Raw genomic sequence first — 27,768 nt, forward strand, 5'->3', positions numbered from 1 at the left:
GGGGGGATCTCCTTTGTGTAGAGATCGGAGTCTGTTGGTGTTTTGCTGTGAACTTCATTCATTGCAAAGCCTGAAGGACCGTTGTGGTGGATATGACCTGGACCAGTAGAAATGAGAATCTGTTTTTATAATCGGATTATGTTTTTGAACGGCACAAAAGTTAAAAGGAAATGCAAGACATCAGTCACAAAAAACAGGCGGTGTACGGCGTAATGAAGGAAAAGGTGGACCTGAAAACTCAGACAAAGAGTCTCACTGTGACACCATCCCGTTAGTTTCAGATTCCATACAATGTAAGTTCCCCCGATGATGGAAGGCCAGGATCCAACCGGATACGAGGCTGTGCCGCTACCGGGGGAAGGAACTTTAAACCGCTTTGTGCCCGCGCTATTGCCAAATGACGGCTACACTGCGGGCCTTAATTGCCTGGAGGCCATCATGTGACATCCTCCCATGTATGAGCTTCCTTCGCACCCCACTGCAGGGCGCACTCTAAGGTCAATGAGACTCGGCTGATCACAGATCCCGCCCCCTTACCACGTGATCAGCTGTCAGCCAATGACAGCTGATCGGCTTTTGTGTCAAAGGGACATCGGTCCAAAGCAGGGTGAGACATTAGCTGAGTATCTGTGCCCACCAGTGCCACCTGCCAGCACACTGCAATGCCGCCAATCAGTGCCACCTATCGATGCCCATCAATGCCCTTCAGTACCGCCCATTAGTGCCACCTCATCAGCGCACATCCAGCAAAGGAGAAAAATGACCTGTTTGCAAAATTTTATAACAAACTATAAAACTGTTTTTGTTTTTTTCAAAATATTTCCTTTCTTCTTTTTTTTTTTTTTTATTTTTTGTTTTCGTTTTTGTTTTTTAGCAAAAAATAAAAAACCCAGCAGTGGTTAAATACCACCAAAAGAAAGCTCCATTTTTGGGGGAGAAAAAAATTATAATTTCATATGAGTACAATGTTCCATGATCGTGCAATGGTCAGTCAAATTGTGACAGCACTTAAAATGATTATATATATATTTTTTTTTTTTATTTAATTATTATAAATTTTTTTTTTTTTTTTTTTTTCTAAGTAGTTGCCTAGCAAAAAAAAAAACAGTTTTAAACATGTAAACACCTAAATTCCAAAACAAGGCTGGTCCTTAAGTGGTTAAATGTACAAAATATCGGCAGGAGAGGTGGCTGAAATATCGGTATCGCATCGACGCCACAAAAAACGATATCGGTCGATCCCTAATGAGAATAATACATGTTCTATTACAAAATAATTAACATATTGGAATTGTGTTCACATTTTGTATGAATAAACGTAATCTTATTTTATATTTGTGTGGTACCGTGAAAGTCCTGATTTTAATAGTTGGGCTTTATTTATTTTTGGTATCTTTTATCCATAGCATGTGGTACCGGACAATAGCATTGTCCAAAAGATAGATTGTCTCCTCTATGGGCTCCCCTCCTCCCGATGTCTAAAAATATTATGACTGGAAAGAAGATTTCAGTTTTAAGAAGTGTTTTTGTTGCAGCTGATGTGTTTATTAACATCTTGATGGCATCTATACTCCTATAGGTGGGCCTTATTCCATGCCGCCACATAGATGCATATAGCCGGTGTTGCTGGGAGCATGCTCAGTCGGCACCCCACACTATGACCATACTTACACTGACCACTCCTTACACTATGACCCTACTTTCACTGACCACTCCTTATGCTATGACCCTACTTTCACTGACCACTCCTTACGCTATGACCCTACTTTCACTGACCACTCCTTACGCTATGACCCTACTTTCACTGACCACTCCTTACGCTATGACCGTACTTCCACTGACCACTCCCTTACACTATGACCGTACTTCCACTGACCACTCCTTACACTATGACCCTACTTTCACTGACCACTCCTTACACTATGACCCTACTTTCACTGACCACTCCTTACACTATGACCCTACTTTCACTGACCACTCCTTACGCTATGACCCTACTTTCACTGACCACTCCTTACGCTATGACCCTACTTTCACTGACCACTCCTTACGCTATGACCCTACTTTCACTGACCACTCCTTACGCTATGACCCTACTTTCACTGACCACTCCTTACGCTATGACCCTACTTCCACTGACCACTCCTTACGCTATGACCCTACTTTCACTGACCACTCCTGGTTATCGAGCAATGATTGAGAGCTGGTAGGACTGGCTTCCAATCACTTGATTGCTCTGATAGGCGGCCCCTGTGATCACGTGACCGGGAAGCCCGTGTACCACTCCGGGTGTTACAATAAAGGCTTTAAACACTTTTTTGTTCTTGAACTACATCTATAAACCATTATATCTCCTTCCATGAAGGGCCTTACTGCTCATATACTGATGTCACACTTTTTTGTCTATATTCTAGCCTTCTGCACGGTGTTCGTTTTTGAAAAAGTCCATTATGTTCTCACCTGCTGTAAAGGTAAGTTTGTTCCTATACTTGTAAAGCTTTCTATTCTACCGGTAGCCATATTGGCCCTCCCCTCTGTGGACGGTGGTTGCGTGATGATAAATTGGCGTGGTTCTCATTCACTCCATACATGAATAGTGGTCTGGTGAGGATTATTATCTGTAGTGTGGTCCTCTGTACAAGCCGATCCCTCTCCAATCAGTGTGAGGTTATCATCCGCTACATCTTCGTCTGAGTTGTTGGCACAGCGTCCATCAAATTTCCCAGAATCCACTGCACCCATATGTACATGGCCAGGCATGTCAGAGGTGACCACCATTGGTGGTTGTGTGGGGCTCTCCTTTGTGTAGTGATCAGATTCTGTTGGCATTTTGCTTTATACTGGACTTCATTCATTGCAAAGCCTGAAGGGCCATTGTGGTAGATATAACCTGGACCAGTAGGTATGAGAATCTGTTCTTTATAATCCAAGGATTCACTGAGCTATATCCGTCTATACTGTCAATGTGAGGCTATCATACACTACCTCTAAATATTCAGGTGAGATCAATTATGAGTGCAGGGTCAATCCAGTTTCCCAGAATCCACTGCACCAATATGTACATGGCCAAGTATGTCAGAGGTGACCACCATTGGTGGTTGTGTGGGGCTCTACTTTGTGTAGTGATCAGATTCTGTATTTTCCTGTGTACTGGGCTTCATTTATGGCGGTGCCTGAAGGACCGGATGTGATAGATGTGCGGTCATTTTGGATCAGTAGGAATGAGAATCAGTCCTAGTGTAAATCCAAGAAGGGGGTGTTCTCCTAGGAGGAGGTGAGCCTGTGATCAGTGTAGTGGGTGAGTGTAGATCAGTGTAGTGGGTGAGTGTAGATCAGTGTAGTGGGTGAGTGTAGATCAGTGTAGTGGGTGAGTGTAGATCAGTGTAGTGGGTGAGTGTAGATCAGTGTAGTGGGTGAGTGTAGATCAGTGTAGTGGGTGAGTGTAGATCAGTGTAGTGGGTGAGTGGAGATCAGTGTAGTGGGTGGGTGGAGATCGGGGTGTGGTGGGTGGGTGGAGATCGGGGTGTGGTGGTTGGGTGGAGATCGGGGTGTGGTGGTTGGGTGGAGATCGGGGTGTGGTGGTTGGGTGGAGATCGGGGTGTGGTGGTTGGGTGGAGATCGGGGTGTGGTGGTTGGGTGGAGATCGGGGTGTGGTGGTTGGGTGGAGATCTGGATCAGGTCTCAGGTTGCTGCCTCTCTGATCACGATGGAAGAATCGCTCATCACATGATCCCATCCTGGATATGTGGTTGAGAGAACCTAGAAAAACAGTCGGGTGGAAGTATGTAATGTTTGTTTTAGAAGAACATCAGAAACGGCCAACACCTTTTTGCATGATGGGCCTTTCCCTTCTCTAAGGCCTATATATCAGTGTTAGAATAATCAAGATGGGATTTACAAAATAGCCTGAAATGCACCTAAAATAGTGAGGGCCGTGACCAGGGGGGGCCAAATGGGCACCTGCCCCAGGTGCTGTGTTGAGAGGGGCGGGGTGCTGCCGCTGAATTGGCCGCTTGTCCCACTCCTCACTGACAGGAGTGACTGGAGTGCCACTCCTGTCAGGAGCAATGGCCAATAGCTGCTGGAGGGGAGATTTGGCTTTCTCCTCCCTCCATCCTGTGTGGGGTGGAAAAGAGGCAACGCTGAGACAGAACTGTCCTCAGTCCCAGTGCAGCGCTGCTGAGGAATGACAGCAGGCTGTGCCTTTCTTCGTCTCTCCCCCGTCATGTGACTTGTCACATGACCTGAGAGGGAGGAGACTGAGTACTGATATGCCCTTTATGGGGGGGGGAGCACCTACTTCAATCTTGGGGACACCTATTGTAAAGGGGGTCTCTATTGGGGACACTTGATCTAAAGATGAACTCAACTGGGGACTCCACCTGGTGGCTATTACTTGACTGAGTTCCCCAAGTACCCTCGGGTGCAACAATCTGGTTCCGGTTACTTATTAATGTTCAGTTTTTCAAGTCTAGTTCTAATTCTATTAGCCATGGAGGTGCTTCCTGTGATGTGTCATGAGGATAAACCTTGCAGTCTTGGTTACTGAAGTCCCCCGATTCCTTCGTGAAGACTGAGGAGCCGAATCATTTTAAAACCTTTTGCCATCTCTCCACCCTTAGTAACCAGAATCCCTTCATTCTTTATGTGGCCGATATGTTCTGACCTCCCTCTTTTACTATTTATGTACTAAGAATTTCTTGGGATTTTTCTACTCTCCTCTGCTATGTGCCTTTGGTGTTTTATCTTATCTGCGCTGATGGAATCCTTACATTTCTTATTGCATTCTTTGTAAAGTTGGAATGTGAACAATGACTTCCCTCAGCCTTGTATTTTTTTGAAGGCCTTCTTTTTGCTTCTTTTATGTTTTTTTTTTTTTTTTTTCCTTTTGTCCCATTTGGAGTTAAGCCACCCAGGACTTTTAATTAGCTCTTTTAAATGTATTTCCCCTTGGAATACACTGGCCAATACCCTTTTTTTTTTTTTTTTTTTTTGTATGCTCTTAAAGCACTCCCATTTTTCCTCCGTGTTCTTTGTTCCTAAGATTTTATCCCATTTTAATATCTTCTAGCAAGGATCGTAGTTTAGGGAAGTTGGCTCTTTTGAACTTTAGGGTCTTTGTTTTACCCTTTTTATTTCCTATTTGTGTGATTTTTTTTTTTGCTGAAACTAATTGACCTGTGATCGCTGTTTCCTAAGTTGCCCTGTATTTCCACATCTGTGATCAGGTCTCTATTGGTAATCGGTAGGTCTAGTAATGCTTCGTTTCTTGTTGGTGCGTCTACCATCTGACCCATGAAAGACATTTTGGATCATATGTCTGAAATGGTCATTGTTTATATTTTGTCTGTCCATGGCTCCGGGTGCAAGTGCTGGCATCCTTACCAAGGGAAACAGGAAGTGAAGCCTTGTTTTAAGGGCTTTTACCGGCATCACCCCGTTACTGTTTAGAGCGGACGGTTGGCTTTATTGTAATAACTCATGCGGAGCAGCCACTTGGCTGTTATTACAAGCAATGGGAGGGGACTCCCGCTGCCTTCCGTTGCTTGCCTGGGTTCTTCCTTCCCACCAGGAGGCCCGAGCGCCGACTGGCTGAAGACCTGAACAAAGCCGATGCTTCGTTCAGGTCTCGGATCTAGTAATCCAGAAGTGATGTCATGACTGTCACCTCCTATTACTGTCACATGGGATGTTTACATTCATTATAGACCCAGATCTCTCCATAAAGAGGACCTGTCACCTCCTATTACTGTCACATGGGATGTTTACATTCATTATAGACCCCAGATCTCTCCATAAAGAGGACCTGTCACCTCCTATTACTGTCACATGGGATGTTTACATTCATTATAGACCCCAGATCTCTCCATAAAGAGGACCTGTCACCTCCTATTACTGTCACATGGGATGTTTACATTCATTATAGACCCCAGATCTCTCCATAAAGAGGACCTGTCACCCCCTATTACTGTCACATGGGATGTTTACATTCATTATAGACCCCAGATCTCTCCATAAAGAGGACCTGTCACCTCCTATTACTGTCACATGGGATGTTTACATTCATTATAGACCCCAGATCTCTCCATAAAGAGGACCTGTCACCTCCTATTACTGTCACATGGGATGTTTACATTCATTATAGACCCCAGATCTCTCCATAAAGAGGACCTGTCACCCCCTATTACTGTCACATGGGAACAGTGACATAAAAATGTACAATGACAATGTAAAAAAAAATGTTTTAAATGTACAAAATATTGGCAGGAGAGGTGGCTGAAATATCGGTATCGCATCGACACCACAAAAAACGATATCAGTCGATCCCTAATGACAATAATACATGTTCTATTACAAAATAATTAACATATTGGAATTTGTGTTAACATTTTGTATGAATAAACATAATCTTATTTTATATTTGTGTGGTACCGTGAAAGTCCTGATTTTTCTAGTTGGGTTTTTTTTTATTTTTTTTTGTCTTTTATCCATAGCATGTGGTACAGGACAATAGCATTGTCCAAAAGATTGTCTCCTCTATGGGCTCCCCTCCTCCCGATGTCTAAAAATATTATGACTGGAAAGAAGTTTTAAGGCCATAGAAAGTCTGTCTATGATTTGTACAGTATGATAGATATATTGTTTTTGTTGCAGCTGATGTGTTAACATCTTGATGGCATCTATACTCCTATAGGTGGGCCTTATTCCATGCTGCCACATAGATGCCTATAGCCGGTGTTGCTGGGAGCATGCTCAGTTGTTACCCCACACTATGACCATACTTTCACTGACCACTCCTTACACTATGACCCTACTTTCACTGACCACTCCTTACACTATGACCCTACTTTCACTGACCACTCCTTACACTATGACCGTACTTTCACTGACCACTCCTTACACTATGACTGTACTTTCACTGACCACTCCTTACACTATGACCGTACTTCCACTGACCACTCCTTACACTATGACTGTACTTTCACTGACCACTCCTTACACTATGACTGTACTTTCACTGACCACTCCTTACACTATGACTGTACTTTCACTGACCACTCCTTACACTATGACCGTACTTCCACTGACCACTCCTTACACTATGACCGTACTTCCACTGACCACTCCTTACACTATGACTGTACTTTCACTGACCACTCCTTACACTATGACCGTACTTCCACTGACCACTCCTTACACTATGACCGTACTTCCACTGACCACTCCTTACACTATGACTGTACTTTCACTGACCACTCCTTACACTATGACCGTACTTCCACTGACCACTCCTTACACTATGACCGTACTTCCACTGACCACTCCTTACACTATGACCCTACTTTCACTGACCACTCCTTACACTATGACCGTACTTTCACTGACCACTCCTTACACTATGACCGTACTTACACTGACCACTCCTTACACTATGACCGTACTTTCACTGACCACTCCTTACACTGACCCTACTTTCACTGACCACTCCTTACACTATGACCCTACTTTCACTGACCACTCCTTACACTATGACACTACTTTCACTGACCACTCCTTACACTATGACCCTACTTTCACTGACCACTCCTTACACTATGACCCTACTTTCACTGACCACTCCTTACACTATGACCTTACTTTCACTGACCACTCCTTACACTATGACCTTACTTTCACTGACCACTCCTTACACTATGACCGTACTTTCACTGACCACTCCCGGCTATCGAGTAACGATTGAGAGCCGGTAGGACTGGCGTCAATCACTTAATTGCTCTGATAGGCGGCCCCTGTGATCATGTGACCGGGAAGCCCGTGTACCACTCCGGGTGTTACAATAAATCAAAGCTTTAAACACTTTTTTGTTCTTGAACTAAATCTATAAACCATTATATCTCCTTCCATGAAGGGCCTTACTGCTCATATACTGATGACACTTTTTTGTCTCTATTCTAGCCCGCTGCATGGTGATCGCTTTTGATAAAGTCTATTATGGTCTCACCTGCTGTAAAGGTAAGTTTGTTCCTATACTTGTAAAGCTCTGTAGTCTAATGGTAGCCATATTGGCCCTCCCCTCTGTGGACGGTGGTTGAGTGGTTCCACTAGATTGTAGTTAGGGGTATCAGAGTAAAGGGGGCTGAATACAAATGCCCCCCCCCCCCCACACACACACACACACACACACACTTTTCACATATTTATCTGTATCATTTATCATTTTCCTTCCACTTCACAATTATGAGCCACTTTGTGTTGGTCTATCACATAAAATCCATTTATGTTTTTAATTGTAACATGACAAAATGTGGAAAATTTCAAGGCACCATATATATGTGTGTGTGTGTGTGTGTGTGTGTGTGTGTGTGTATATATATGTGTATATAATATTTATTAATTATGTTTGGGGGTTCTGAGTAGTTTTTCTAGCAAAAATAAAAAAAAATTTTACATGTAGGAGAGGAATGCCAGAATTGGCTTGGGTTGGAAGTGACTACCTTTAGCACCTTTTTTTTTTTTAACCACTTCCCGCCCGGCCCTTAGCAGATGATGGCCGGGCGGTGGTTCAGTTATCTTGACTGGGCGTCATCTGACGTTCAACAGGATAAAATGCTGCCGCATCGCAGCGATCGATGTGTCGGCCTGACACACCGCTCCACCGATCTTGGTAAAGAGCCTCTGGCAGAGGCTCTTTACCACGTGATCAGCTGTGTCCATTCACGGCTGATCACGATGTCAATAGGAAGAGCCGTTGATCGGCTCTTCCTCACTCGTGTCTGACAGACGCGAGTAGAGGAGAGCCGATCGGCGGCTCTCTTGGCAGGGGGGGGGGGTCTGCGCTGATTGTTTATCAGCACAGCCCCCCTCAGATCACCACACTGGACCACCAGGGATTGCCACTAGGACCACCAGGGAAGGGGCAACATGTGGATGGCCAGGTATGTACCCCATGGCCATCCACATGTGCCCAATGTGCCCACAAATGGGCACTGATTGGCACAATTATGTTTCAGTTCTGCCAAGCAATGCCACCAATCGGTGTCATTGGTGCCACCTGTCAGTGCCACCCATAAGTACCAATCAATGCCACCTACAAGTGCCCACCAGTGCCACATACCAGTGCCACCTCATCGGTGCCCGTCAGTGCAGCCGAAAACATACTTATTTACAAAAAATTTTAACCGAAACAAAGAAACACTATTTTTTTTTTTTTTTTCAAATTTTTCGGTCTTTGTTTATTGCGCAAAAATAAAAACCGCAGAGGTGATCAAATACCACCAAAAAGAAAGCTCTATTTGTGGGAACAAAATGATAAAAAATGTGTTTGGGTACAGTGTTGTATAACTGCGCAATTGTCATTCAAATTGCGACAGCGCTGAAAATTGGCCTGGGCGGGAAGGTGTCTAAGTGCCTGGTATTGAAGTGGTTAAACCCCCCCTTCTTTTTTTTTTTTTTTTTTGTTGAGAGGTACATCACAGATGTCATTTCAAAGGATTTTAGGTGTGTGGCAATGACATCCATAAGTGGAAACTTAGCCCAAGGCTGCCTATAAAAACCTGGTTCAGTTTGGCTGAATGAAGAAACTGAACTGATCTCCTCCCCCCCCCCCCCCCCCCCCCAATCCACACATTGAAGGTGGATGAGGGAATCCTCTCCGCTGTGTTTCGTTGTTTTCAGACGCTGGGACTGCAGGCACTGATCAAAGGAAAATGTTCTATAATGAGCCCATTCATGAAAAGTCAATCAATAGTTTTGAGTACTGAGCACATACATTCCTGGGGCAATTTTCATTAAAGACTGCAGTGTCCATGTATTCCAACCTGTCAGTGGAGGGGGAACTACTACAGGTATGAAGTACAGGAACCTAGAGAAGCGCCTTCCTGCAACACATCCAAACCTTCCTATCCTGGCCGACTCTCGGGATACTCTAGCTGGAAAATCACTTTATCTGTGCCAAAGCTCACCCGTCCCTTCCTCATGGGCATTTCTATTGGAGGCTTAGTGGCAATCTCCGACACTACATGGAAGTGTAGAAGCTTTGCTGGTCTGAAGAGGCCTTCTCCATGTGTGTTTTTTATTGGTCAGTGAGCCTGCCTCCTAAAGTGATTGGACCAATAGGAATGTGTAGTCTTAGCGGCATTCCCTGACACTACCTTTTATAAGTTCCGCTTGTCAGAAGGTCCTGGCATTCAGTCATGCCTGGATAGTTTTGGCTGGTATGTGTTCTTCTAGGTGCCGAATATTATCCACTTCAGCACCAGGCCTTTCTCTGACACTTACTGTTTACAAGATTTAAATCAAAATTTTTGGTAGGAAATTACCCATAAATATATATATATATATATATATATATATATATATATATATATATATATATATATATATATTGTGTGTGTGTATATATATATATATATATATATATATTATTAGGGCTGGGAGATATTCGATTCTCTTAAAAAAAACTCGATTCACGATTTGAATTGATTTTTTTTTTTTTTTTTTTGGAAACTGCACCGGTCCCGAGGCGCTGCGGGCATGAGCTTTTAGGCGAGGCCGCGGCTTCGGGCCTAGTCCGCGGCGTCCGGTTGTAGCCGCGGACTAGGCCGAAGCCGCGGCCTCGCCCAAAAACTTATGCCCGCAACGCATCGGGACCGGCGTGGTGAAAAAAAAAAATCTAAAAAAATCGATTTGCTTAAATTTTGAATCGATTTGACCTCAACTCAATTCAAGATTTAAATCGATTTTTTTCCCAGCCCTAATATATATATAATATTCCATGCATCTTACCAAATTGCAAAATTCTCATGCGTCATCCATTAATCCCTTCTGAAGAATAATTTTACCCCCTTAACTCAAGATATGTATGAAGAAAATCCTCGCCCTTTGCATCTACCAAATGAAAGTTCATGCGCTCCCTCCTCCCAGTGTAGCATTAAATTCTACTCCCCCCAAAACCAGCTCAGCGAAGCTGGCCCCCCTACAATCAGCACAAATAAAAACTCAAGTGTGTTTCTTTAGTGCTACGTTTGTGCTGTTTTGTGCCGTAAAAATTTACATTTGTGCTGCTTTTATTTTTAAGATATTAGCAATTGTTTTTTCCAGACTATGACATCACCTAGCCCCCCTACAACGCCCAAATGACACAAAACTGGTCTCGTTGGTTAGTGCTACGTTTGTGCTGTTTTGTGCTGCTAAAAATTCCGTTCTATCTTTTATCGTTTTTGCGTTATTAATGATTTATTAAAGGTCACCAAAGGTCACTCAGCCCCCCTACAACGCCCAAATGAGACGAAACTGGTCTCGTTGGTTAGTGCTACGTTTGTGCTGGTTTGTGCTGCTAAAATTTTTATTTGTGCTGTTATGGTTTTTAAGTTTTATAACCGTTTTTTGTTTTTTTTTCAAACCCCACTCACTTTGCCCACCCTACAATCAGCACAAATAAAAACTCAAGTGTGTTTCTTTAGTGCTACGTTTGTGCTGTTTTGTGCCATAAAAATTTACATTTGTGCTGCTTTTATTTTTAAGATAGCAATTGTTTTTTCCAGACTATGACATCACCTAGCCCCCCTACAACGCCCAAATGACACAAAACTGGTCTTGTTAGTTAGTGCTACTTTTGTGCTGCTAAAAATTCCGTTCTATCTTTTATCGTTTTTGCGTTATTAATGATTTATTAAAGGTCACCAAAGGTCAGTCAGCCCCCCTACAACGCCCAAATGACACGAAACTGGTCTCGTTGGTTAGTGCTAAGTTTGTGCTGGTTTGTGCTGCTAAAATTTTTATTTGTGCTGTTATGGTTTTTAAGTTATAACAGTTTTTTTTTTTTCAAACCCCACTCACTTTGCCCACCCTACAATCAGCACAAATAAAAACTCAAGTGTGTTTCTTTAGTGCTACATTTGTACTGTTTTGTGCTGTTTAAATCTATGTTCTATCTTTTATCGTTTTTGCGTTATTAATGATTTTTTTAAAGGTCACCAAAGGTCACTCAGCCCCCCTACAACACCCAAATGACACAAAACTGGTCTCGTTGGTTAGTGTGTCATTTCTGCTGGTTTGTGCTGCTAAAAGTTTTATTTGTGCTGTTATGGTTTTTTAGTTATAACAGCTTGTTTTTATATTTGTGCTTTTTTGTGTCGTAATAATAAAAATTTGTGCTGCTTTTTTTTTTAAGATAAAAGCCATTTGTTTTTTCCAGATGATGACATCACCCCGCTCTCCTGTCATGTACCTGGTTAGTGAGCTCCTGGTTAGAAAGCAGCCATGGGAGCACAGTGAGGTATGAGTGCCTGTGATCAGTCCAGTAGACTGCGTGGTGGTCACTCAGCCCCCCCTTACACATGAAACTGGGTTGGTTGGTTAGAGCTGCATTTGTGCTGTTAAAATTATTATGTGTGCTGCTTTGATTTCTTAATTGTAAAAGTTTGTTTTTATTTGATCAAACCCCACCCACTTGGCATCCCATGTTATTAGATACTATAAGGCAGGGGTCCTCAAACTTTTTAGACAGGGGGCCAGTTCACGGTCCCTCAGACTGTTGGGGGGCCGCACTATAGTTTAAAAAAATATGAACTAATTCTTATGCACACATCTTATTTGTAGTGCAAAAAAAAACTGGAAAAAAACAGTACAATATTTAAAATAAAGAACAATTGTAATCAATATGAACTTATCAGTATTTCACAGACTCCCCTCATTACAGAACCACTCCCAATCACAGACCCCCCCTCCCCATCACAGACTCACCCAATAACAAAGCCCCCCCATGACAGATCCCCCATCACAAAGCCCCCCATAACAGATTCTCCCTATAACAGACTCCCCCATATCACATACTTCCCCCATCACAGACTTTCCCCATAACAGACTCCCCCATCACAGATCCCCCCATATCCGTCCCCCCCCATAGCACAGACTCTCCCATCACAGATCCCCCCCATATCACAGATCCCCCATAACAGACTCCGCCATCACAGATCACCCCATAACAGACTCCGCCATCACAGATCCCCCATAACAGACTCCGCCATCACAGATCACCCCATAACAGACTCCGCCATCACAGATCCCCCATAACAGACTCCGCCATCACAGATCCCCCCCATATTAGTCCCCCCCCATAGAACAGACTCCCCCATCACAGATCCCCCCATATCACAGATCACCCCATAACAGACTCCGCCATCACAGATCCCCCATAACAGACTCCGCCATCACAGATCCCCCATAACAGACTCCGCCATCACAGATCACCCCATAACAGACTCCCCATCACAGATCACCCCATAACAGACTCCGCCATCACAGATCACCCCATAACAGACTCCGCCATCACAGATCCCCCATAACAGACTCCGCCATCACAGATCACCCCATAACAGACTCCGCCATCACAGATCACCCCATAACAGACTCCCCATCACAGATCACCCCATAACAGACTCCGCCATCACAGATCACCCCATAACAGACTCCCCATCACAGATCACCCCATAACAGACTCCGCCATCACAGATCACCCCATAACAGACTCCGCCATCACAGATCACCCCATAACAGACTCCCCATAACAGACTCCGCCATCACAGATCACCCCATAACAGACTCCCCCATCACAGATCACCCCATAACAGACTCCCCATAACAGACTCCGCCATCACAGATCCCCCATAACAGACTCCGCCATCACAGATCCCCCATAACAGACTCCGCCATCACAGATCACCCCATAACAGACTCCGCCATCACAGATCCCCCATAACAGACTCCGCCATCACAGATCCCCCATAACAGACTCCGCCATCACAGATCACCCCATAACAGACTCCCCATCACAGATCCCCCATAACAGACTCCCCCATCACAGATCCCCCATAACAGACTCCGCCATCACAGATCCCCCATAACAGACTCCGCCATCACAGATCCCCCATAACAGACTCCGCCATCACAGATCCCCCATAACAGACTCCCCCATCACAGATCCCCCATCACAGATCCCCCATAACAGACTCCCCCATCACAGATCCCCCATAACAGACTCCCCCATCACAGATCACCCCATAACAGACTCCGCCATCACAGATCACCCCATAACAGACTCCCCCATCACAGATCACCCCATATCCGTCCCCCCCCATAGCACAGACTCTCCCATCACAGATCCCCCCCATATCACAGATCCCCCATAACAGACTCCGCCATCACAGATCACCCCATAACAGACTCCGCCATCACAGATCCCCCATAACAGACTCCGCCATCACAGATCCCCCATAACAGACTCCGCCATCACAGATCACCCCATAACAGACTCCCCATCACAGATCCCCCATAACAGACTCCCCCATCACAGATCCCCCATAACAGACTCCCCCATCACAGATCCCCCATAACAGACTCCGCCATCACAGATCCCCCATAACAGACTCCGCCATCACAGATCCCCCATAACAGACTCCGCCATCACAGATCCCCCATAACAGACTCCCCCATCACAGATCCCCCATAACAGACTCCCCCATCACAGATCACCCCATAACAGACTCCCCCATCACAGATCCCCCATAACAGACTCCGCCATCACAGATCACCCCATAACAGACTCCGCCATCACAGATCCCCCATAACAGACTCCGCCATCACAGATCACCCCATAACAGACTCCCCCATCACAGATCACCCCATAACAGACTCCCCCATCACAGATCACCCCATATCCGTCCCCCCCCATAGCACAGACTCTCCCATCACAGATCCCCCCCATATCACAGATCCCCCATAACAGACTCCGCCATCACAGATCCCCCCCATATTAGTCCCCCCCCATAGAACAGACTCCCCCATCACAGATCCCCCCATATCACAGATCACCCCATAACAGACTCCGCCATCACAGATCCCCCATAACAGACTCCGCCATCACAGATCCCCCCCATATTAGTCCCCCCCCATAGAACAGACTCCCCCATCACAGATCCCCCCATATCACAGATCACCCCATAACAGACTCCGCCATCACAGATCCCCCATAACAGACTCCGCCATCACAGATCCCCCATAACAGACTCCCCCATCACAGATCCCCCATAACAGACTCCCCCATCACAGATCACCCCATAACAGACTCCCCCATCACAGATCACCCCATAACAGACTCCCCCATCACAGATCCCCCATAACAGACTCCGCCATCACAGATCACCCCATAACAGACTCCGCCATCACAGATCCCCCATAACAGACTCCGCCATCACAGATCCCCCATAACAGACTCCGCCATCACAGATCACCCCATAACAGACTCCCCATCACAGATCCCCCATAACAGACTCCCCCATCACAGATCCCCCATAACAGACTCCGCCATCACAGATCCCCCATAACAGACTCCGCCATCACAGATCCCCCATAACAGACTCCGCCATCACAGATCCCCCATAACAGACTCCCCCATCACAGATCACCCATAACAGACTCCCCCATCACAGATCCCCCATAACAGACTCCCCCATCACAGATCCCCCATAACAGACTCCCCCATCACAGATCACCCCATAACAGACTCCGCCATCACAGATCCCCCATAACAGACTCCGCCATCACAGATCACCCCATAACAGACTCCCCCATCACAGATCACCCCATATCCGTCCCCCCCCATAGCACAGACTCTCCCATCACAGATCCCCCCCATATCACAGATCCCCCATAACAGACTCCGCCATCACAGATCACCCCATAACAGACTCCGCCATCACAGATCCCCCATAACAGACTCCGCCATCACAGATCCCCCATAACAGACTCCGCCATCACAGATCACCCCATAACAGACTCCCCATCACAGATCCCCCATAACAGACTCCGCCATCACAGATCCCCCATAACAGACTCCGCCATCACAGATCCCCCATAACAGACTCCGCCATCACAGATCCCCCATAACAGACTCCGCCATCACAGATCCCCCATAACAGACTCCGCCATCACAGATCCCCCATAACAGACTCCGCCATCACAGATCCCCCATAACAGACTCCCCCATCACAGATCACCCCATAACAGACTCCCCCATCACAGATCCCCCATAACAGACTCCGCCATCACAGATCACCCCATAACAGACTCCGCCATCACAGATCACCCCATAACAGACTCCGCCATCACAGATCACCCCATAACAGACTCCCCCATCACAGATCACCCCATAACAGACTCCCCCATCACAGATCCCCCATAACAGACTCCGCCATCACAGATCACCCCATATCCGTCCCCCCCCATAGCACAGACTCTCCCATCACAGATCCCCCCCATATCACAGATCCCCCATAACAGACTCCGCCATCACAGATCCCCCCCATATTAGTCCCCCCCCATAGAACAGACTCCCCCATCACAGATCCCCCCATATCACAGATCACCCCATAACAGACTCCGCCATCACAGATCCCCCATAACAGACTCCCCCATCACAGATCCCCCATAACAGACTCCGCCATCACAGATCCCCCATAACAGACTCCGCCATCACAGATCCCCCATAACAGACTCCGCCATCACAGATCCCCCATAACAGACTCCGCCATCACAGATCCCCCATAACAGACTCCGCCATCACAGATCCCCCATAACAGACTCCGCCATCACAGATCCCCCATAACAGACTCCGCCATCACAGATCCCCCATAACAGACTCCGCCATCACAGATCCCCCATAACAGACTCCGCCATCACAGATCCCCCATAACAGACTCCGCCATCACAGATCCCCCATAACAGACTCCGCCATCACAGATCACCCCATAACAGACTCCGCCATCACAGATCACCCCATAACAGACTCCCCATCACAGATCCCCCATAACAGACTCCGCCATCACAGATCCCCCATAACAGACTCCGCCATCACAGATCCCCCATAACAGACTCCGCCATCACAGATCACCCCATAACAGACTCCGCCATCACAGATCACCCCATAACAGACTCCGCCATCACAGATCCCCCCCATATTAGTCCCCCCCCATAGAACAGACTCCCCCATCACAGATCCCCCCATATCACAGATCCCCCATAACAGACTCCGCCATCACAGATCCCCCATAACAGACTCCGCCATCACAGATCCCCCATAACAGACTCCGCCATCACAGATCACCCCATAACAGACTCCCCATCACAGATCACCCCATAACAGACTCCGCCATCACAGATCACCCCATAACAGACTCCGCCATCACAGATCACCCCATAACAGACTCCGCCATCACAGATCACCCCATAACAGACTCCCCATCACAGATCACCCCATAACAGACTCCGCCATCACAGATCACCCCATAACAGACTCCGCCATCACAGATCACCCCATAACAGACTCCGCCATCACAGATCACCCCATAACAGACTCCCCATAACAGACTCCGCCATCACAGATCACCCCATAACAGACTCCCCCATCACAGATCACCCCATAACAGACTCCCCATAACAGACTCCGCCATCACAGATCCCCCATAACAGACTCCGCCATCACAGATCCCCCATAACAGACTCCGCCATCACAGATCACCCCATAACAGACTCCGCCATCACAGATCCCCCATAACAGACTCCGCCATCACAGATCCCCCATAACAGACTCCGCCATCACAGATCACCCCATAACAGACTCCCCATCACAGATCCCCCATAACAGACTCCCCCATCACAGATCCCCCATAACAGACTCCGCCATCACAGATCCCCCATAACAGACTCCGCCATCACAGATCCCCCATAACAGACTCCCCCATCACAGATCCCCCATAACAGACTCCCCCATCACAGATCACCCCATAACAGACTCCCCCATCACAGATCCCCCATAACAGACTCCGCCATCACAGATCACCCCATAACAGACTCCGCCATCACAGATCCCCCATAACAGACTCCGCCATCACAGATCACCCCATAACAGACTCCCCCATCACAGATCACCCCATATCCGTCCCCCCCCATAGCACAGACTCTCCCATCACAGATCCCCCCCATATCACAGATCCCCCATAACAGACTCCGCCATCACAGATCACCCCATAACAGACTCCGCCATCACAGATCCCCCATAACAGACTCCGCCATCACAGATCACCCCATAACAGACTCCGCCATCACAGATCCCCCATAACAGACTCCGCCATCACAGATCACCCCATAACAGACTCCCCCATCACAGATCACCCCATATCCGTCCCCCCCCATAGCACAGACTCTCCCATCACAGATCCCCCCCATATCACAGATCCCCCATAACAGACTCCGCCATCACAGATCCCCCATAACAGACTCCGCCATCACAGATCCCCCATAACAGACTCCCCCATCACAGATCCCCCATAACAGACTCCCCCATCACAGATCACCCCATAACAGACTCCCCCATCACAGATCCCCCATAACAGACTCCGCCATCACAGATCACCCCATAACAGACTCCGCCATCACAGATCCCCCATAACAGACTCCGCCATCACAGATCACCCCATAACAGACTCCCCCATCACAGATCACCCCATAACAGACTCCCCCATCACAGATCCCCCATAACAGACTCCGCCATCACAGATCACCCCATATCCGTCCCCCCCCATAGCACAGACTCTCCCATCACAGATCCCCCCCATATCACAGATCCCCCATAACAGACTCCGCCATCACAGATCCCCCCCATATTAGTCCCCCCCCATAGAACAGACTCCCCCATCACAGATCCCCCCATATCACAGATCACCCCATAACAGACTCCGCCATCACAGATCCCCCATAACAGACTCCGCCATCACAGATCCCCCATAACAGACTCCGCCATCACAGATCCCCCATAACAGACTCCGCCATCACAGATCCCCCATAACAGACTCCGCCATCACAGATCCCCCATAACAGACTCCGCCATCACAGATCCCCCATAACAGACTCCGCCATCACAGATCCCCCATAACAGACTCCGCCATCACAGATCACCCCATAACAGACTCCGCCATCACAGATCACCCCATAACAGACTCCCCATCACAGATCCCCCATAACAGACTCCGCCATCACAGATCCCCCATAACAGACTCCGCCATCACAGATCACCCCATAACAGACTCCGCCATCACAGATCACCCCATAACAGACTCCCCATCACAGATCCCCCATAACAGACTCCGCCATCACAGATCCCCCATAACAGACTCCGCCATCACAGATCACCCCATAACAGACTCCGCCATCACAGATCACCCCATAACAGACTCCGCCATCACAGATCCCCCCATATCACAGATCCCCCCATATCACAGATCCCCCCCATATCACAGATCCCCCCCATATCACAGATCCCCCCCATATCACAGATCCCCCCCATATCACAGATCCCCCCCATATCACAGACTCCCCTCATCACTTACCTGTATCCCGCAGGACGCGAGGCATGGTAGGTCTGGACGGAGGGCGGGACTTTGGAAGTGAGGGGCAGATGATTGGTTCCTGGGACCGCCCCGATGCCTAGTAATCAATCACCTGCTTCTTAGCACAGAAGGTCCTTTGTCCGGGCCTGTCATGTTTCCCGTCCTGTGTGATGGAGGTAGCAGAGGGCAGGGGGAGTGCTGCAAAGTTAAAGGGGCAGTCCGCGGGCCTGATAAAAAACGCTGGAGGGCCGGATTCGGCCTGCGGGCCGTAGTTTGAGGACCCCTGCTATAAGGCCTCATGCACACCAGACGCTGTTAAACGCGTTAAATAGTAAATAACTGAAAAACAAAAAGTGGTAGAACTGATATTTAAACAGCACAAACCAGCACAAAGGAGGCACCAACCAGCCCAGTTTCATGCCCTTTGTCTCTTGTAGGGGGGCTGGGTAACCTTTGGTGACCTTTAATAAATCAACAATAACTGAAAAAGAAAAAGGAGATAGAATGGAAAGTAAATAGGCACAAACTAACACAAACGTGGCACTAACCAACCAGCCCGTTTTCATTTTGTTTGGCTGTTGTAGGGGGTGTCAGGGAAGGCTTTCGCATAGCACAAATGATGTCTCCCTGTACATACATATGCGCATGCGCAGACTGGCAACTGGCTGGGCAGATGAGCGTGAGCCTGTCACCAATGCTGGCACCAGACAGACTATTTAAACAGGCTGCAATTTGGTGTGCCGCTTCTGTGTGTTCATTCCTGATTCCTGTGTTTGACCTCTGATCCTAACCCAGCTTGCTCCTGACCTCCGTTTGACTGCTACCTGCCCTGACCTTGGCTTGTCTCTGGATTCTGCTTCTGTCTTCTCTTCTTGCCTGATCTACCTCCTGTTGCTGACTTGGTTTGTGACCCGACTATCCTGTTGTTGTGTGCTGTCTATGCCTGATCTGCCTGGCCATTATGGACCCGGCTCATCTGACCCTGATCCTGCTCATCCAGCCTGCTACAGCTCTTCAGCCCAGCAAGGTCTCATCTGTCTCCTGCTTCCAGCTGCTTACCCACAGTCTGCCACCAGCCAAGCTCAGTGCCAGCTCATCTGCCACCAGCTGGTTCTGCCGCCACATCCACCTGCTGACTGCTGCCACCACGCAGTCTACTGGACTGATCACAGGCACTCATACCTCACTGTGCTCCCATGGCTGCTTTCTAACCAGGAGCTCACTAACCAGGTACGTGACAGGAGAGCGGGGTGATGTCATCATCTGGAAAAAACAAATTGCTATTATCTTAAAAATAAAAGCAGCACGGATTTTTATTATTATGACACAAAAAAGCACAAATATAAAAACAAGCTGTTATAACTAAAAAACCATAACAGCACAAATAAAAATTTTAGCAGCACAAACCAGCACAAATGAGGCACTAACCAACGAGACCAGTTTTGTGTCATTTAGGTGTTGTAGGGGGGCTGACCGACTTTTGGTGACCTTTAATAAATCATTAATAACGTGAAAACGATAAAAGATTGAACGGAAATTTTAGCAGCACAAAAGAGCACAAACGTAGCAATAACCAACGAGACCAGTTTTGTGTCGTTTGGGTGTTGTAGGGGGGCTGAGTGACCTTCGGTGACCTTTAATAAATCACTAATAACGCAAAAACGATAACAGGTAGAACGGAAATTTTAGCAGCACAAAACAGCACAAATGTAGCACTAAAGAAACACACTTGAGTTTTTATTTGTGCTGATTGTAGGGTGGGCAAAGTGAGTGGGGTTTGAAAAACAAAATAAACTGTTATAACTTAAAAACCATAACAGCACAAATAAAAATTTTAGCAGCACAAACCAGCACAAACGTAGCACTAACCAACGAGACCAGTTTCGTGTCATTTGGGCGTTGTAGGGGGGCTGACTGACCTTTGGTGACCTTTAATAAATCATTAATAACGCAAAAACGATAAAAGATAGAACGGAAATGTTAGCAGCACAAACGTAGCACTAACCAACGAGACCAGTTTTGTGTCATTTGGGCGTTGTAGGGGGGCTAGGTGATGTCATAGTCTGAAAAAAACAATTGCTAATATCTTAAAAATAAAAGCAGCACAAATGTAAATTTTTACGGCACAAAACAGCACAAACGTAGCACTAAAACACACTTGAGTTTTTATTTGTGCTGATTGTAGGGGGGCCAGCTTCGCTGAGCTCCCAAAACCCCGTCTGTCAGCTGTTTTTGTTTTGTTTTTTTTGTTTTTTTACATTTATACTTTATTTCTGTTTTTCATTAGTTCCTGTGTAAATAATAATGTGGGTGTGACAGACTCACCCGGGATAGAGGCTTTTGGAGGGGACTGAATGTGAGCCTCTTGCCTACAGATTATGGGCCCTGGCATTTGGGGTACCCTTGAGGTGTTGCTACTATGGCACATATAGGGTCCCCAGAATCTGTGTGTCCTGGGGGACATTCTATCCCGGGTGAGTCTGTCACAGTGGGATCAGGTGGTGATTATTGGTAGATGGAAAAGAATTCACAACTTTACTAATATGTCCTCCTTTTTGTTTTGTTTTTTAAGGAAACGCAACTGATGTGGAGGGACAACCTTTGTTGAGTAAGTTCCAGAAGCTATGGGCAGGGGGGATTTTACAGGTGTGGTGGTGCCTTGGAGTTACAGGGGGTGCCGGAGAGCTGCAGGGCAACCGTGGGTGACGACACCAACAGAACAGGAGGTGGAAGTGACCTTCTCAACTAGGACGCTGGCTGTGCTACACACGCCCAAAAAACATCAAAGTACACAGGGCAGGTGTAGTATATCCAGTCCTTCTGTCACACTACCAAACCCCCAACCCCCCCACTCTCAGGAAGTTTTCAGCTGAATGAAAGCTGTAAGTTGCTTTTAATACAGCAGCTGCTGTAAAAAAAAAAAAGTAGTATCAACACCATTCAGATGCAAATTTAAAGATACAAAGTAACATTGTTTGTAAACATTGATCAGCCGGGAGATAGAGATACAAAGTAACATTGTTTATAAACATTGCTTAGACTGGTCATACTCCTAATACACAAGTGGAGCGCCCCCCCCCCCCCCCAGTCCTCCACCCCTTCATGTTGTGTATACAATTTTAAAATGCTATTAATGTTTTTATTTTTTTATTGTCCTCCTTGCCCCTCCTCTATGTAATGGTTTTGCACAGAGCAGCCCGGATCCTCCTCTTCTCGGGGTGCTCCTGGCCCCTGCCGAGTGCCCCCACAGCAGGCAGCTTGTTATGGGGGAGGGGTACTGGAGCCAAACCACTGCTCTGTGTGCCCATTCAGACACCGAGCCACAGCTTGGCCCCACCCCCTCTCTCCTCATTGGCTCACTGACTTTGACAGCAGCGGGAGCAAATAGAGATCTGCTGCCATCTCAGCCAATGAGGAGAGAGAGTGTCTCCGGACAGACGATGCTCTCGTGCAAAATCACTGGACGGAGACAGGGCTGAGGGGGGGCTGCTGCACGCAGAAGGCTTTTTATCTTATGCCGGCCATACATGGTGAGAATTTCGAAAGAATTTTCTTTTGAAAATCGTATCAAAGAATTTTCGTACGAATTTCTCACTATTAGTGGGGCTGCAACAACGGCCGATTTTCGCGCGGCAATCAAATTTGAGGAATCGGACATGTTGGAAGTTTTTTGAAAAACGAACGATTTTCGAATTTTGAAAATCAATGGTGGCATCATTGGATCACAAACAAAAAAACGAACTTTCTGATTTTGAAAAGAAAATTTGTTCGAAATTCGACCGTGTATGGCCTGCATTAATGCATAGAATGCACCTTCTACCTTTTACAACTCCTTTTAACTCTCTCCTCTCCTTGCAGATCAATCAGAACAAATAAAAATGGTGGGAAGTGAAGTCACTCTGGAGCCAAAATGTAGCGGAGATCCCTCAGAGATCAACTGGAAGATAAACGGTAACAAGCTGGTGGACATGAAGCTGAACACCCAGGATGAGCCCACGTTTTACTGTCTTCAGGACAGAGCGGATATTGATAGAACCGATGGAAGACTGACCATAAGAGACCTGACCATAGAGGACTCCGGGGTCTACAAGGCCGAGGCGTTGGTGAATAATGGTTATCAGAACACAGAGATAACACTCACTGTACGAGGTAAGTCCTTACAAAAAACTTCATACAAGTGCCGAGGGTGTGCGTTGTATGTCCCTCTCACCTTCATAGAAGTGCCGAGGGTGTGCGTTGTATGTCCCTCTCACCTTCATAGAAGTGCCGGAGGTGTGCGTTGTATGTCCCTCTCACCTTCATAGAAGTGCCGGAGGTGTGCGTTGTATGTCCCTCTCACCTTCATAGAAGTGCCGGAGGTGTGCGTTGTATGTCCCTCTCACCTTCATAGAAGTGCCGAGGGTGTGCGTTGTATGTCCCTCTGCTCTTCATAGAAGTGCCGAGGGTGTGCGTTGTATGTCCCTCTGCTCTTCATAGAAGTACTGAGGGTGTGCGTTGTATGTCCCTCTCCCCTTTATAGAAGTGCCGAGGGTGTGCGTTGTATGTCCCTCTCACCTTCATAGAAGTGCCGAGGGTGTGCGTTGTATGTCCCTCTCACCTTCATAGAAGTGCCGGAGGTGTGCGTTGTATGTCCCTCTCACCTTCATAGAAGTGCCGGAGGTGTGCGTTGTATGTCCCTCTCACCTTCATAGAAGTGCCGGAGGTGTGCGTTGTATGTCCCTCTCACCTTCATAGAAGTGCCGAGGGTGTGCGTTGTATGTCCCTCTGCTCTTCATAGAAGTGCCGAGGGTGTGCGTTGTATGTCCCTCTGCTCTTCATAGAAGTACTGAGGGTGTGCGTTGTATGTCCCTCTCCCCTTTATAGAAGTGCCAAGGGTGTGCGTTGTATGTCCCTCTCCCCTTCATAGAAGTGCCGGAGGTGTGCCTTGTATGTCCCTCTCCCCCCTCTGTTGTGGATTATTTAAAGCTTCTCTTTTTATAAGCAAATAATTCCGTGCACTAATAAGCACAATTACAGCTCTCTCATATAATGCTGGGAAAAGCGCGATTGTATGTCTCCAAGTAACACAGACAGACGCTGGTATCAGGTTGAGTTTCACAGACCATCCTCCCTAGGATGAGCAGCTCCTTTTATTTATACTGTAAGCATGAATAACAAAGGAAGGTGGTGGCTTCAGAATCCGCCAATCAGATACTTGTATTCTTTCAAAAGAACCAATCGCACACATGTAAATATTCATATAGAATTCCAGTAGTGATATGTGCAGACGGCCGTGTGCAGAGTCATGCGGCAAGCATCCTGTGAGACATAAAGGACTCAAAATTTGAACACTACTTACAGGGCTCTGAACACGATCGTGTGCACATTCCCACTGCTACCAATGACGTGAGCCATACTCTATCATGGCTCAGTGGGCCATAATATTGTATGGTTATGCTATGGTTCCCATGTACGCAGATCTGCATACTTAGGAGTTTAAATGCGATCGCCATGGAGTGGCCAGTCCCTTGGTGAGAGATTAACGATCATCCCTAAAAGAGCAAACAGATCTGACGTGTACACGGGAAGGTTTTCGCGGTCAGTGGTCTTCCACCGTCGTCTGTATGTGTAAATACCCTCACATGAGCGCATTACAGCAAAACCGACAATGGGGGACATCTGACAACATACATTAATAAAAGTTTTATTTTTTGGCTGGTATTTGATCACCACTGGGGTTTTTTGTGATCTAAAGAAAGGGCGTTTTGGGGAGAAAAAAAACTTTTTTGACTTTCTGCTATTAAACACATTCAATAAAAATATTTTAAAAATCCAATTTTTTCGTAAATTTAGATTAATATCCTCTTACGTATGTGCGGTGGTGATCGGCTCCTCTTACGTATGTGCGGTGGTGATCGGCTCCTCTTACGTATGGTCGGTGGTGATCGGCTCCTCTTACGTATGGTCGGTGGTGATCGGCTCCTCTTACGTATGGTCGGTGGTGATCGGCTCCTCTTACGTATGGTCGGTAGTGATCGGCTCCTCTTACGTATGTGCGGTGGTGATCGTCTCCTCTTTCGTATGGTCGGTGGTGATCGTCTCCTCTTACGTATGGTCGGTGGTGATCGTCTCCTCTTACGTATGTGCGGTGGTGATCGTCTCCTCTTACGTATGTGCGGTGGTGATCGTCTCCTCTTACGTATGGTCGGTGGTGATCGTCTCCTCTTACGTATGTGCGGTGGTGATCGTCTCCTCTTACGTATGTGCGGTGGTGATCGGCTCCTCTTACGTATGTGCGGTGGTGATCGGCTCCTCTTGCGTATGTGCGGTGGTGATCGGCTCCTCTTACGTATGGTCGGTGGTGATCGGCTCCTCCTTACGTATGTGCGGTGGTGATCGGCTCCTCTTACGTATGTGCGGTGGTGATCGGCTCCTCTTACGTATGGTCGGTGGTGATCGGCTCCTCTTACGTATGGTCGGTGGTGATCGGCTCCTCTTACGTATGTGCGGTGGTGATCGGCTCCTCTTACGTATGTGCGGTGGTGATCGGCTCCTCTTACGTATGTGCGGTGGTGATCGGCTCCTCTTACGTATGTGCGGTGGTGATCGGCTCCTCTTACGTATGTGCGGTGGTGATCGGCTCCTCTTACGTATGTGCGGTGGTGATCGGCTCCTCTTACGTATGTGCGGTGGTGATCGGCTCCTCTTACGTATGTGCGGTGGTGATCGGCTCCTCTTACGTATGTGCGGTGGTGATCGGCTCCTCTTACGTATGTGCGGTGGTGATCGGCTCCTCTTACGTATGTGCGGTGGTGATCGGCTCCTCTTACGTATGTGCGGTGGTGATCGGCTCCTCTTACGTATGTGCGGTGGTGATCGGCTCCTCTTACGTATGGTCGGTGGTGATCGGCTCCTCTTACGTATGGTCGGTGGTGATCGGCTCCTCTTACGTATGGTCGGTGGTGATCGGCTCCTCTTACGTATGTGCGGTGGTGATCGGCTCCTCTTACGTATGGTCGGTGGTGATCGGCTCCTCTTACGTATGGTCGGTGGTGATCGGCTCCTCTTACGTATGGTCGGTGGTGATCGGCTCCTCCTTACGTATGTGCGGTGGTGATCGGCTCCTCTTACGTATGGTCGGTGGTGATCGGCTCCTCTTACGTATGGTCGGTGGTGATCGGCTCCTCTTACGTATGGTCGGTGGTGATCGGCTCCTCTTACGTATGTGCGGTGGTGATCGGCTCCTCTTACGTATGGTCGGTGGTGATCGGCTCCTCTTACGTATGGTCGGTGGTGATCGGCTCCTCTTACGTATGGTCGGTGGTGATCGGCTCCTCTTACGTATGTGCGGTGGTGATCGGCTCCTCTTACGTATGTGCGGTGGTGATCGGCTCCTCTTACGTATGGTCGGTGGTGATCGGCTCCTCTTACGTATGTGCGGTGGTGATCGGCTCCTCTTACGTATGTGCGGTGGTGATCGGCTCCTCTTACGTATGTGCGGTGGTGATCGGCTCCTCTTACGTATGTGCGGTGGTGATCGGCTCCTCTTACGTATGGTCGGTGGTGATCGGCTCCTCTTACGTATGGTCTGTGGTGATCGGCTCCTCTTACGTATGTGCGGTGGTGATCGGCTCCTCTTACGTATGTGCGGTGGTGATCGGCTCCTCTTACGTATGTGCGGTGGTGATCGGCTCCTCTTACGTATGGTCGGTGGTGATCGGCTCCTCTTACGTATGGTCGGTGGTGATCGGCTCCTCTTACGTATGGTCGGTGGTGATCGGCTCCTCTTACGTATGGTCGGTGGTGATCGGCTCCTCTTACGTATGGTCGGTGGTGATCGGCTCCTCTTACGTATGGTCGGTGGTGATCGGCTCCTCTTACGTATGGTCGGTGGTGATCGGCTCCTCTTACGTATGTGCGGTGGTGATCGGCTCCTCTTACGTATGTGCGGTGGTGATCGGCTCCTCTTACGTATGTGCGGTGGTGATCGGCTCCTCTTACGTATGGTCGGTGGTGATCGGCTCCTCTTACGTATGGTCGGTGGTGATCGGCTCCTCTTACGTATGGTCGGTGGTGATCGGCTCCTCTTACGTATGGTCGGTGGTGATCGGCTCCTCTTACGTATGGTCGGTGGTGATCGGCTCCTCTTACGTATGTGCGGTGGTGATCGGCTCCTCTTACGTATGTGCGGTGGTGATCGGCTCCTCTTACGTATGTGCGGTGGTGATCGGCTCCTCTTACGTATGTGCGGTGGTGATCGGCTCCTCTTACGTATGGTCGGTGGTGATCGGCTCCTCTTACGTATGGTCTGTGGTGATCGGCTCCTCTTACGTATGTGCGGTGGTGA

The 27,768-nt window shown here is 47.7% G+C and overlaps 1 protein-coding gene across 3 annotated transcripts in view; it reads left to right on the forward strand.

Annotated features, from left to right (window-relative positions):
• LOC141129505 (uncharacterized) overlaps positions 1–27,768 on the forward strand; it is a 130,051-nt gene that overhangs the window by 48,889 nt on the left and 53,394 nt on the right. For all 3 annotated transcript variants that reach the window (XM_073617578.1, XM_073617579.1, XM_073617580.1), the window contains exons 6-9: positions 2,415–2,471; positions 7,957–8,013; positions 22,015–22,050; positions 23,301–23,591. In XM_073617578.1, coding sequence (XP_073473679.1) covers positions 2,415–2,471; positions 7,957–8,013; positions 22,015–22,050; positions 23,301–23,591 — 441 coding nt within the window. The remainder of the gene's footprint in view (positions 1–2,414; positions 2,472–7,956; positions 8,014–22,014; positions 22,051–23,300; positions 23,592–27,768) is intronic.

The sequence above is a fragment of the Aquarana catesbeiana genome, linkage group LG02 (genome assembly GCF_042186555.1).
Source record: "Aquarana catesbeiana isolate 2022-GZ linkage group LG02, ASM4218655v1, whole genome shotgun sequence".
Lineage (NCBI taxonomy): Eukaryota > Metazoa > Chordata > Amphibia > Anura > Ranidae > Aquarana > Aquarana catesbeiana.